This window comes from Ovis canadensis, chromosome 3 (genome assembly GCF_042477335.2).
Source record: "Ovis canadensis isolate MfBH-ARS-UI-01 breed Bighorn chromosome 3, ARS-UI_OviCan_v2, whole genome shotgun sequence".
NCBI lineage: Eukaryota > Metazoa > Chordata > Mammalia > Artiodactyla > Bovidae > Ovis > Ovis canadensis.
In genome coordinates, this window is record NC_091247.1 from 227,888,953 (window position 1) to 227,902,585 (window position 13,633).

The window sequence follows — 13,633 nt, forward strand, 5'->3', positions numbered from 1 at the left end:
AGTTTGGACTGAGGACAGGTGGCACAGGCACTCGGGTGGCCTGCGTGCCGCGCACCGACCCCTGGGAGCCGCTGGGAGCCCTCCAGAAGCCCCGCGCTGCTGGTGCTCCTTGTGTGCGCCTTCGTGTCTGAGAGCTGCTTTTGACCCCTGGCTGTGCTTTATTCATATACAGATGTTGTTAGTGCCAGGCAAACAATAATCTTCCGTAATTTAGATGCGGTTACTTACTTTTTCTGGGCTTCCCGGGTGGCTCACTGGTAAAGAATCTGCCTACAGTGCAGGAGATGCAGGAGACACAGGTTCGATCCCTGGGCTGGGAGGACCCCCTGAAGGAGGGCCTGGCAGCCCGCTCCAGCGTTCTTGCTGCAGAGTCCATGGGCAGAGGAACCTGGCGGGTTGCAGTCCATGGGGTCACACAGGGTCGGACACGGTGATGTGACTGAGCGCACGTGCGCCTTGTCTACTCCAGGCTGGAGTTTCATCTTAAATGGGTCACTGTCACCCATGAAGGTGTTCTGCGGAGGTGATCACCCTGACCAGCATCTGAAGGCTTATTTCATCTTTTGAGAGAAAGGGACTCTGTTTCAAGTCTTAAAAACCTGCCGCTCCTTCCCCTGATGTGTAGGCAGAGCTCAGAAGCTTGAAGTCAGCCTGGCTGGAGGGGACCGCTCCGGGCCTCCTCCAGGTCTCCCCTCGTGGACCAGTCTCCCCCCTCATGGGCTGGTCTCCCCTCGTGGACTGGTACCCCCCATGGACTGGTCCCCTGTCATGGACTGGTCTCCCCTCTTGGGCTGGTCCCCCCACTATGGACTGGTTCCCCCCCACCATGGACTGGTCTCCCCTCTTGGGCTGGTCCCCCGCCATGAACTGGTTCCCCCCCCCCCCCATGGACTGGTTCCCTCCCCATGGATTAGTCCCCCGCCATGGACTGGTCTCCCCTCTTGGGCTGGTCCCCTGCCATGGACTGGTTCCCCCCCACCATGGACTGGTTCCCCCCGCCATGGATTAGTCCCCCTCCATGGACTGGTCTCCCCTCATGGGCTGGTCCCTGAGGAGGGCTTAGGGCAGAGGGGCAGGGGCTGGAGCCCACATCCAGACCAGGCCAACCCCATCAGGTCCTCTACCTGCTGGGTCTGTTTTCTCATCAATAGAAGGTTTGGCATCACCTCCCGCGAGTGCTGTGCTGGTGAAGGTGGGGACTTTCTGTCAGTGCCTGGAGTGGCTCTGCGGGTGATCACACCACAAGCTCTGTTATGCTTATTATTGCTGTTATGACTTCATGCAGATAAATAGCAGTGGCTTATGTGAGAGACACTTAATTCCCCTGCAGAGCTTTGCTTACATTGATTGAAGCTAGAAATTTGTTCAGGCCAGCAAGTCCTTTCTTCCAGAGAGCAGAGTGCTGTGGACGTACCCTCTCCCCTGGCGGGCCCTTGAGAATCCCTGCCTCCGCCGGCTGCTCCTCACAAGTTTCTCTCTGTCAGGGCCCAGTGACCTCCCCATCAGCGGAGCCCCTGACGTGAGCGGAGCCTGGGTCCTGGCTTCCCTTGAGCAGTTCACCTCTCAGAAGGCCTCTCCTGGAGGAGGTCTCCCCGGAGCCCGAAGGCTGAGGTGGTGTGGCGGGGGGCCTGCCTGTGTGCCATCAGCAGAGTCGCGCGTACCGCTCAGCTCTGGCAGGACTGGGGTCTGCCCCCTCAGCGGACGGAGGCCAGGCACCTGCAGCGTTTACCGCCTCCTCCTTGGTGAGCACACGTTCCACAGGAGGGTCAGAGTGAGCGGTGGCGGCGGAGGGAGTGAGGGCTGTGGTGGGGTGGGCAGCACATGGCAGGCCTGGCACCACGTGGCAGGCCCTGAGCTGGCCGTCCCTGCCCCGCCCCGCACCAGGCTTGTCAGTCTCAGACTGTGTGCCCTCGAGAGCCCCCAAGTACACGTGGAGCCGCCTGGTGGCCCGGCCCTCTGGTGTGGTTTGGTTAGACGCGGCCTCGCTCCATCCCAGCCCGAGACCGTTTGTGGGGCTGTTGCCAGGCTGACGGCCGCTCCACGCGGCTCTCTGAAGTGGTGAGATGGTCCCGGAGTGTGTCACAGACAGAATTAGCTTCAGGCCCGGGGGGCCCTTTCCCACGGAGCTGTGGACATGAGGTACCTGCCCGGCAGCCCCCGTGCACCACAGGACTTTGGAGTGGGGAGTGTGGGGTGGCCACAGGCCGAGCGTGGTGTCGTCTTCTATGGCTTTGCCCCACGCTGACAGGCTGCGAGGCGGGGTGGCAGCGGCGAGCCTCGGAGGCCGGCGCCTGACCCATCTGGGCCCTGAGGGCCGGAGGGCTCATCGCGGCCGGGGCCAGGCTGAGGACAGCGGTTCCGCGGTTCCTCGCCCACGTGGTGACGCAGGGAGCCTGGGGAGACGGCAGGATGGCTCTGGCTCCTGAGCAGAGAGGAGCCTTCAAGCTGTGACTGTCCCTGCCTGCAGGCGGTCGTGGATGGGAAGTCAGCCGTGCGCACCGAGGCTGGTGAATGCAGCCTTTGTCTCAGAATCATTCAGACACAGGCGGGTTGTGTTTCTCTGGTGGACACTTGTATGCTGGGATGTTTCTGTGAGAATTCAGCCGCGTTCCCCTGGGCCTCTGCGCCACTTCCTTTGATGTTCTAGTTCCCTGGGCGTTTGGAGGCTGAAAAGCAGCCCCAGCTCTCAGAGCAGAGGAGCTTCCGAGACGACGTTCAGCCTCAATAAAGACTGAGACTCTGCTCCTTCCGGTAGCACCTATGAAACACAATCCTATCACTTTACTGTGATTGTGGCCTTCATTTTCCAAATCTGGCAATAATTTGCTCACCTGCACTTTTCTGTTGGGGCTTCCCTGGTGGCTTAACTGGTAAAGAATCCACCTGCAATGCAGGAGACCAGGGTTCGATCCCGGGGTCAGAAAGATCCCCCGGCAAAGGATGTGGCAACCCGTGCCATTCCATACTTTTGCCTGGGAAATCCCGCAGCAGAGCCTGGTGGGCTTCAGTCCATGGGGCCGCGACAAGTGGGTCGTGGCTGCGTGCTGGCACGCTCACTTCTCGCCTCCCCTCGCCTTGCAGTGCTCGTTCACTGCGTTCAGTAGTAGCCGTCAGCTGTGAGGCGGTGAACGAGAGGGCATACACGCTGACCTGCGCTCACTGCTAGGACGGACTCCAGGGCCTCGAGCGGTCTGCGTTGGCCGGCGTTGACACACCTGAGCCGCAGAGATGTGCCCTCGGATTAAAATGCAGAAACGCGGGGGGGAGAGTTAGACTCCAGACAGACCAGCAATTCGGAGAAGGAAGAGCGCGCCAGCGCGGGTGGTTTGTGGTGGGGACTGAGCACACTCTGGTTTCCAGCGCCCTACGAGGGGGCCAGTATGCCGTCTGCCCAGTGAGGACCCTGACTTTCTGAGCGAGGAGAGCCTGTAGTTTAACTGAGTGAAGTGATGGTTGGAGATGAAGGCAGAGCTTGGATGCGGGTCACCACGCAGCCGAGTGTCCCCGCGTTTGGACACAGAGCTCAGCCCTGCAGATGGGGGTGGCTCCTCATTAATGGGCACTAGCAGTGTCTTTCAGACTTGTCTCCTCCACAAGGACCCTCTCTTCTGGATCCCCCGTGTCACAGGCAGGTTGCCCGCTGTCCGAGGACGCCCGTCTCCCCCCCGCCCCAGCCCCACTCGGGTGTCCACTGCGGTTTGTTTGCGCAGGTTCCTACTCCGGCAGCAGCAGCCTTGGTGGGGCCTGGCCTTCCCTGGCAGCAGTTTGGGAAATGCCTTATTGTTTTTTTTTTTCTCTCAGAAAGTAAATACTTGAAGAGCAGAGCAGAGGCTGGTTAGGGCACTCTTGCAGATGGGGTCAGGGTCAGAGAAGTGAGCCCACTGGGAACACGGCCCCTGGGCACTCATGGTCTCTCTGGCTTGCGTGGCCGGGGGGAGGCAGGACGGTTGTCACTCAGCAGGAAGAGGAGTCGCCCTCAATGTCCCATTCCTGCCCTCCTGCCCTCTGGCTGGCGAGAACTGCCGTATTTTGAGGTGTTTTGGTTTTCAGCAACGTGAAGCATTTTGGAAAAGTCTTGAAACAGAACTAATGCTTTGCACTCTGAAAAATTCTGCCATTTTAACTAATCTGAGAAGATACCAGCTTAGATGTGGACGTTGCCTCCAAAGCATCCTCATGTTGAGGGAAGTCTCAGGGCAGGTGACAATGTGGTTTTCAAGCCTAACAAGGTGGCCTGGGCGTCCTGTCCTCAGGCCAGCTTTAGCCGAGGTGCTGACGTGTGTTCTCTGCCCTGCTGAGTAGTGTGCTTTGGAAAGTTTGTCAAGTATGTAAACCCCTGGCTGTACATGGGTCTGTTGTCTAAAAATATATTTCTAGTATTCTGCAAGCAAGGTGAAATATAGATACTGTATATAGCACAGATATCTGTTATGTGCGTACTATACATGGGATGTTAAATATATGCACATTATACATCTGCAGGCATGTTAACATATAAAAACCATAAATAGATACTACATAGTTTATGTACATACACACATATATCCTGAGAAGTCAGTAAAATCCTTCAGCATTCAAATTGTTTTAGTCTAAATAGCTGAAGCTCCAGTATTCTGGCCACCTGATGTGAAGAGCCGACTCATTGGAAAAGACTGATTCTGGAAAGGACTGAAGGCAGGAGGAGAAGGGGACAACAGAGAGATGAGACGGTTAGAGTCACTGACTCAGTGGACACGAGTTTGAGCAAGCTCTGGGAGGTAGTGAAGGACAGGGAAGCCTGGCATGCTGCAGTCCATGGGGGTCACAGAGAGTCAGACACGACTGAGCAACAGCAAATAGTTTTAAGTTTTTAGTGCCAGCCCTTTGAAAAGTTCATTTGTTCATTCAGCTAGTATATATCGGTTCCTTCCATGGTCCAGGGCAATTTGGCAGACCTCTTCTGTAAGGGGCTGCTTTTAATCAGTATTTTAGACTTTGCTGGGCACTCTGTCTCCATCATAGCAGTCCAGCTCGGCTACTGCGGCCCAAAAGTGGCCATGGACGGTCCGCACATGAGTGGGTGTAACTGTGTGCCAATAGAACTTTATTTGTTATGGATACTGGAATTTGGATTTCACGTAATTTTTGTGTGTCGCAAATTGGTATCTTCTTTTTGTTTTTTTCCCCAACCATTTGAAAACATGAAAACTAGGGACTTCCTGGGAGGTGCCGGGGGCCCAGGTTCAGTCCCTGGTCGGGGAGCTGAGACTGCACAAGCTGCACGGCGTGGCCAAAGTAAATTAATGAATTTTAAAAATATGGAAACTTTTTAACTTGCATCCATTCAAAATCACAGGCCATAATCCCCCAGCTCCTGTTCTCAGCAGCTTCTACACACTGAGCACAGTGGCCAGAGCAGAGTCCCTCTTATCACAGGGCCCTGGTCCCCCATCACCTGAAGGACCTCAAGTTGCAGTGGTTCCAGTAGCTGGAAGTCAGATGAGAGTCGTTGTCATCAGCAGTCCCAGCACCAGTGTCCTGACTCACCGGACTTGGCTTTTTCAGAGTGTGTTTGGCACATCAGTCCTAGCCCTGGGCTAGCAGTGCCGTGGCCGTGAGGTCTCTCTCTGTCTCCAGTTGCCTCCCAGCCCGCACTCCCCTGCCCCGCCCTGCCTCCTCACCTGCCTGGTGCGGGGCTGCAGGGCTCAGCGTGGAGCCGACGGTGTGGAGAGGATGCACTCATGGCTGCCGACGCTCGGGTGCTGGGTCCTGGGGCCGCATCTCACTTCAGCTCTCCAGGCCCCGGGGTTCCCAGGCGCTCAGTCCGCGGGCTCATCACTAGCGGCTTTCAAGACACCACGTGCTCTGGTGAAGGGCCGGCCGGACTGTGAGTCCTCACTCCAGTGCTGATCGCAGGGTTCTTTGAAGGCAGTTTTGTTACAAACAGGCTCACGCCTTCTGTTTGGAGTAGCTATGGAAACGTTAGAAGATCTCTTTCTAAAGCCGAGCAGACAATGGAACGCTTGGAGTGTTGGTAGGATTAGAGACTCTGGAAGATGTTTAATTTTCTCCCCCCCTCTTGCTTGTTCTCTGTCTCGGTAGAGAGGGAACAAGAGGGCAATGTGAATATTAACCGGGCCGCTTTCATCTCCCTGTGACCCTCCAGGCTGTCTGGGTCTGCAGGGCACCCAGCCTGGCCCTTCCGGCTCCTAATGAGGGGAGTCGTGCATATTCATGAGCCGGGTCCTGGGGCTGGGATTCCTTGCTTCTCTTCAACGCAGACGTTGCGAAGGAACAGCTTAAAATTAGGAACTCAGAGATCCTAGACAGTAGTGGCAGGATGTTCTCACTGGAAATAGACACACATTGGAGGATATTGTTGCGATATTTTGATTTACAGGCGGACAGCACAAACCCCAAACGGGGTGCTCACTTAGGTCGACATGGAGGGCACATCTTTCACGTCTAATCACAGTGTCCGGCAGGACTGGGTGAGGTCCGCCTGAGAGAGGAAGTAAGGTTGGTTTCACTTATGACATAAAGAATATGAAATACAAGTCTGAGTGAGACGTGTTGGGGTCTCGCTGTTTTGTGTGTGTTTTGATTTTCAGCGTTCTGGGAAATTGACCCGGCCGTGACCGTGTGGCCTTACTGTCTAGACCCCTCCCACGCCCTCCACTTAACCCGTCTGTTTGCCCTTTGAACTCCAGTTTTGGGAGAAGACTGAACTGCTGCTCCGGCTTTGGGCTCCAGTGCTGCTCCCGTCAGGCTGTGCCAGGAGCCTGCTTCCCGGGAGACAGGGATGGTCCCAGTTGTCCCCACAGCCCCGGCTGGGAGCACCACCCCGGGTGCTTGTAGGGTTGATCATCAGGACGGTCGTCATCAATCTCACTGTTGCCTCCGTTCAGAGTAGTGACTGTGAGGGTTCTGCAGAAATGAGCAAGTGAGCAGTGGGGCAAGATGCTGAAACGCCGCCACAGGATGCCCGCAGAGCCCAGGGCCACTCCCTAGGTGGCGCAGCTGCAACCCACCCTTCCACCCGTCCACACCGGGGTCCTCCTGGGTTTCGCCATCCTGGACCTTTACTTACACGGTCCGGCTTCCTTGCCTGAGTTGCATTTATATTGATTTACTTTCATCTAACCTTCCACCCTGCGAAGCCCTGAGTCAGGAAACCACACCAAGAACAAGACGGAAAAGCACAGCCCATGTGGGTCACTGCACTGCCACCACACCCCCTCCACACACACACACACATCCACACTCACGTGCACACACGGTGGGTGGGAAGTGGCATCCGCTCGCTCGGACAGCGAGCAGATGTTTCCAGCGCCACGCTTGGAGCAGAGGACAGAAGGTAAATAAGCCATCATCCTGGCTTGTGAAGAGCTCACAGGGCGTTGGGGTGGACAGAAATAAGAACAAATAAGTATAGCTTTCAGGATGTCAGCACACACATCATCATCCACTGTGTGTCGGGTCTAGCTGCATGCTTGGGACGAGAAAACGGATTCTGGCTCCTGCCCTCTTAGAAGCTCACCAACGCATAAGCAGATCAGCAGGTGCAATGTGATGTGAACTAGTAAAGGAAAAAGAAGAAGGGAGAGAATGTTTGGAAACACGCAGTAGGCACGCCCAGCTCAAGCTGGTGTCAGGGCTGGCCGGGACAGAGCAGGTGGGTTTCCAGGAGCGGGGTCTCAGCTGCTCGCCCCGGGTGGGGAGGGGCAGGCGAGGGGGAGCAGGTCCCAGGTCAGGGCTCGCATGTGGAAAGATGGGGGCCACCTGGCGAGGTGATGTTGCCGGAGCCTGGGGTGTCATTTGCCCTGGAGCTGAGATCATCTGACAGTCCGAAGCTCTGGAAGATGGCCCTTTCCTCCAGAGACACTCGGCACTGGCAGCTGGTGGTGGCGAGACTGGCATCTGATGCCTCGATTGCAGAGCTCGCCAGCCCTCCAGTTGTGAGGCGCTGTCAGTGCATTTCTGGGAATTTCCCCTCTTTCTTTCAATTAAAGTGAATAACCAGGAAGCTGCAGAAAGAAGTGTTTTGCGCCTGTCATTTAGCATTGGAGAGTTGTCACACACAGGAACTGGAGTGCTCCAGGCTTATACACGGTCTCGCCCAGATTCAGCCTCAGATGCTCGCTCCTGCACTCAGCTCTCTTGACCCCTGCCTCACCTCTTTCTGCAGCAGGGGTTGCATGGTGATGATGGCGTCCTGCGCGAGACGTGAATTATAGTGAGTGATCCCTGCTGAGAAAGTCACTAATGTGTTGAAAGTCTTTGTTGCCCAGGATCATCCTTTTCATTCTCTCTCCCATGACAAAGTGGGGTTCTGGTGATTGTGGAAGAGGAGGAGTTCAACTTGTATGCGTTTGAGAGTCTGTGGATTCATCTCCAGAAAAGAGGTACAGCCTTCTAAAGGCCCTGGGCTTTGTTGTGAGAGGGTGACAGGTCCTGGCGAGATGAGAGCATTTTTCCCATTTAGGGCAGTTATCTTAGGATTGCATCAGCCACCATTCTCTGCCCTTTGTGGAAAAGGTTGGTCACTTGTACCCACCAGTGGTCTTGGTGGTCTGCCTCCAGAGACCAGTGGGTCCGTGTGCGCTCGTGACTGTGGGCCGCGTTGGCGGAACCGAGAGGGAGCAACCAGCCAGCACTTCCCGAGCCCAGAGCCGCTGGTTTCCTATGTCCTGGCTGCCTGACTTGAGTGGACAGGCTCATGTTCTGCTGCTTTCCTTCAAGGTCAGTGAACTAGGGGCAGTTTGGTTCCCGCGCTCTGTGCGCATGGAAGCCTTTCTGTGCGACTCCCGTGCTGAGGAGAGAAGCCTCACCGCTGAGCCAAGGTTTGGGATGGCATCCGGAGCGCAAACTCCTGAGTTCAGGGACCCGTCTGATCGCCTTTTGGGGAGCAGATGCCTCGATGTGGCATCAGACAGGCATGCCTGGGGACGCTGGTAACAAGGAGGAAGGACTTGTTTTCCTGCTGCTGTCCCCCTGATCACGGGGCATGGGGGCCTCTGTTCCTTGGAAAAAGTGTTTATTCCACACTTGGCACTTTGTTCCTTCTGAACCAACAGAGGGTGCCAGGCCCAGTGTTCCTGGCGTCTCTCTGTGTCCCTGGGCCTGAGACTAGGGCAGTCTTACGGAAGGACATTGCACTGGCCGCCTAGCGCCCTCCTGAGGTTCCCACAGCTCTTGGGAAGTACAGACCTCAGCATAGAGCGCAGTAAGTCTACGTTCCTCGTTAGTTGTCTGCGTGTGCCATGACCGACACCGCACGCAACACCTAGGTCCGGGCTGGGGCACAGGGAGGTGCCGCGTTCAGACGGCACAGTAAGGCCTTCACAGGCCTGCTCCGCCTCTACAGAGTGAGGGGATCCCACGTGGCGCCCAGGAGACCAGTGCTCAGCTATAACTGGGCTTACTTTAAACAAGACGATCTTGCCCGATTCTACCTTAGCATCTTTGTGACTCATTCTATATTGCTCTTATTCCTTCCCTGGTGACTCAGTAACAAAACTGTCCAGCACACAGGCGCGCGTGTGTGTGCGTGCGCGTGCACACCGACGTGCGTGCTTGTGCTCACACACTTCCCGTGCGGCTGCTCTAAGCCTCTGCCTCCCGCTCTGTTCTTTCAGTCCAGCACCTCTCTGTGCCAGTTGCTGGACACACGCAGTGTTGGACATACGTGTGTGTGTATGTGTGTCTTCGCCTCTTGAACTATTTCCCGCTCTGCATGCATATTCACAGCACGTCCTCCAGGAGAAAGTGTTGGTTGACTCTGGGTGTTAGGGTCGTCTGCCCGTCTCCTCCTCTTCCAGTGATGCTCGGGTGAAAGCATGTTGGCAGATTCCTTCACTCTGCTCCCAGTTCTAACCCAGTGGGTGGTGTACGCCATCCGAAACCTCACGGAGGACAACAGCCAAAACCAAGACCTGATTGCGAAGATGGAGGAGCAGGGTCTGGCAGATGCATCCCTGCTCAAGAAAATGGGGTTTGAAGTTGAAAAGAGGGGTGACAAGCTGATTCTGAAGTCAACTAGTGACACGCCTCAGCTGGTAAGTATTCAGGAGGAGGACTAGTTCCCCTTCAGTCTGTGGAAAGTGGTCCCCACTTCCCCATCACCTTCGAAGTGACACTTTGATGTGATTGCTTCATAAGAACATGGGTGGATGTATTTTGCCTCCTGAGATGGCAAAGAAAGCCCTACATTTAATTGCAAATAACTTTTTGTTCGGGCTTTACCCTGCCATTTTCTTAAGAGAGTTGAAATTTCAGACTTGTTCTAGGGGAGAAAAAGAAAAGGCATATCAAAATTTTCACGTGGTGTAAAAGTTTCTGGCAGTAATGAGACCTTCTTTAAAAGACAGCTAATGTTGGCTGCAGTGAAAAGAACAGAAAGCTCCTTGTATGATGCTGAATGGGTTGTTTCAGGTTTCTTTCCGTTATTTCTATCGTTGACCAAAATTCTCTTGTATTTTTTTCCTTTGATGGTTCTTGTAAATAGCTCTGTTACATCTGCAATTTTGTTTCTTTTTTTTTTTCCCTCTTAGTGAATGAACTCTCCATCCAAAAAAATCTGAATTTTTGGAATCTGTTTCCTGGATCTTTCGCAGTATGTGAAATCGCAAGTGTTTGAAGATTTTATTACATACACGTTTAAGAATCTGTGAATCTTCTAGATAATAGAGTTAAATGCATATAAGCTTAAAAGTGAAAGTGCTTGAGGGTCCTGTTGATTCTTTGCTTTAAAATGTAGCTGTCTGGTTTGCTTCTGTCCCCGTGGAATACAATGTGCGTTTAAGTGATAGATTGTACTTACTGTGGCCGCAGATAGTAAATTACTCTCGCTGAGCGCATGTCCCTTCTTTGGCAAAGACTTGGAAGTTTGCTCGGGCCCGCTCTCCCCTTCCCTTCTTTGTCTCCTCTTGGGGGGTTTTCTGGGTGCTGGCAGGCGGCTGAAGTAGTTCTCACTGTGATTAATTCTAGCCATCGCTTTTCCTCCCTCTGCCTTTCCAAAACATTGACAAGACTCATTTCCAGTTAATTAATTCGAGAGATGGCGAAGAATAGAGGGCTCTCAGAGGGCTCCCGCTCTTCACTCGGGTCCTGGGCAGCGTGTCACTGAGCCCTGTCCCTCTGGAATGTGGCGGGAGCGAGCGGGTGAGGGGACTTGGGGGCCATTAACCCTTCCCATTCCAGATCACCCTAGACCTAGGCGTCCCCAGACCCCTGAGGCTTACCAGCCGGTGCCTGCATCAACCACCGCCCTGGCTGTAAGCAGGAAGGAAGATCTCACGGTCGCCTGGGTGTGCAGAACCTCGGCATATAAGGTTCATCCAGGCCTTCCTCAGTTTAAAAAGCACTGGTCTCGGAAAGGCACCACTCAGTTTCAGCCGGGGCAGTGGAGCTGCAGAAGCAGCTGGAGGGAGCAGGGCCATTCTGACCCGTGTCTGTCAGTGTGCGCGCACTCGGGAAGAACCGGGTTAGATGAGTGCGGAAGTCCTTGCAGCCACCCAGACCACTGATGTAATCAGCAAACACTCTCGGGGCAGGTCGTGTTGTGGATGCTTAAAATGTGTTGTCTTCTGGAACAGCCGTGTTACTAAGCTAAACTAGCGTGAAATCTTGCATAAAATGAAAATGGCCAAGACCCACCAGAAGTTTTCTAGAAATACCGATTGTTCCAAAGTAAAGTGCTCCTAAGTTTTTGTAGCTGTACTTAAATTGCTTTGTGGGGGGAAAAAAAAAACCAACTGAAGCATGTTAAGAACGAAATAAAAGTTTTCCCATATGTGGTCTAATGTCTTCTATATAACTGAAGAAATGCCAGTTTCTACAACTGTAGAATCTGGCATCCTTTGTGACGTTCCGTTGGTAAAGAATCCTTTGCAAAATCCAGAATGCAGGAAGAAGCCCTTCTCTTCCGGGACACAAGGAGTTAAACCCCTCGTCTCCAACTAGAAGTCTGGCCAAAGGGGAAAGCAGTGGGAGTCCCTTTTCCTTTTAACAAGTTTGCAATAGACACTTCTTTTTTTCCCTGTCTCAATGGATGTGTGCACACCAGTGGCATCACACAAACATGTCGGTATAAGCCATGTAATAACAAACACACACACATCAAAGGGAGCCTTGTGAGAATACAGAATGGGATGAGGACTGTGTGTTTTCTAAATAGGAAATGCGGGGCTTGCATAGTGAAAACACGCTGACGGCTGCATTGTGGCTGCGTTTGGTGCCTCCCGACACATTAATTCCTGAACACAACAGCTTCCCTGTCCTCTGCCAGGGACTTGGAGCTTCTGAGAACCTTGTTTTACACACCACAGAGGATTAAAGCACCACCTCAATCAGTCGTTTAGAAGGAAAGGGGAAAAAAAAGGCAGCCCAGCCTCACAGAATTTGTGAAGAGAGAGAACGGTCACAGCAAGCTCTGTGGCTATAGTATCGCTTTCAAGAGCGGACTGGCAGTGCGGTTCAGTTCCATAGCCTGGTCTCTTCCAGGAGAGAGCCGAGAAGGGCCTTCCTGCTCAGCGCCGAATCCGAGCGCTTACAGCATGATGCCTTTTAATACCTTAACAACGGGTGTTCGTTTTTCAGAAGTACTTGTTTTCACGGTTTTAGGCATAAACTATTAGAATTTGTCTTTATGTCCATTCTGTTAATACACCTCATAGATTTGACTCTTTTGGAAGCTGATACCAGATGCATTTTTGTTCGGTAACTTCTGAAACCAACAGGATTCTTTGGAAACTGCTGAAAGAAGCCTGACCGAGGAGTGATTGAGGTCATGTGGGCTATTAGTAAATCTCAAATCAGAAATTGAGATTTTTACGTGTGTATATCTTGTGTCCATTAGCTCCTGAAGGCACTGATCTGTGTCTCTCACAGCAACAGCTGGCAGCTAAATGTTAAATTTTTGTGCTCTTTTGATTTCTATTAATTATATAAATAATGATAATATGCATGGGTAAACAAAGGTTTTGGGACAAAAATGCTTTCTTTGCAAGAGGAAGCCCTAAATATATATTTATATAAAATGCTGTCAGTTCTACACAGAAAGGAATCAATCTGTGTATGAAAGGCAGTAAGATTAAGACACAATTTTTAAATGCAAGGAAGGGAGGGAAGTACCTTAACATTTAAGAGAAAAGGCCCTTTCAGTGCTGTCCAAGGTTCTGATAATTTCAGCTACAGTGGCCTGGGTATGGAAAATCAGTTAAAAACCTTTTTTAAAAGAAATTTAGATTTTTTTCTCCACTTGTAATTATATGATGGAATATCTATTTTCTTCTTCCCTACACATTTTAATATTTTTTTTTTTTGAGGTCAAATCACATTCAGGTGGCATTTCACAGTGTAAACATGATTTGCTGTCTATAATATACATGAATTTTAAAGGTGAGCTTCTCTGTAGATGCAGTGCGTATGGCAGCCCCCTCCAGTGCTCTTGCCTGGACAATCCCGTGGACGGAGGAGCCCGGTGGGCTGCAGTCCAGGGGGCCGCAGAGGCGGACGCGACTGAAGCGGCTCAGCAGCAGTGCTTGCAGTTTGCTCATGCGCTCCTTCATCACAGCCAGACAGTTACGTCGGAGAAATGGCTTTCTGAAGGCTCTGGTAGTTGTTTATTCCTGCTCAAGTTGAAACCTTAAAT

General features: G+C 52.9%; 1 protein-coding gene across 2 annotated transcripts in view; it reads left to right on the plus strand.

Moving 5' to 3' along the window:
• The window catches only part of ATXN10 (ataxin 10), a 145,589-nt gene extending 133,816 nt beyond the window's left edge, over positions 1-11,773 (plus strand). Inside the window, exons 12-13 of one of the 2 annotated variants that reach the window (XR_011256221.1) lie at positions 9,801-10,037; positions 10,533-11,773. Coding sequence is in view for 1 of the 2 variants with exons in the window: in XM_069586165.1 (XP_069442266.1) it covers positions 9,850-10,037; positions 10,533-10,535 (191 nt within the window). In the remaining variant the exon portion in view is untranslated. The remainder of the gene's footprint in view (positions 1-9,800; positions 10,038-10,532) is intronic. The other variant, XM_069586165.1, reaches the window with a different exon arrangement.
• The last annotated feature ends 1,860 nt before the right edge of the window (positions 11,774-13,633 follow it).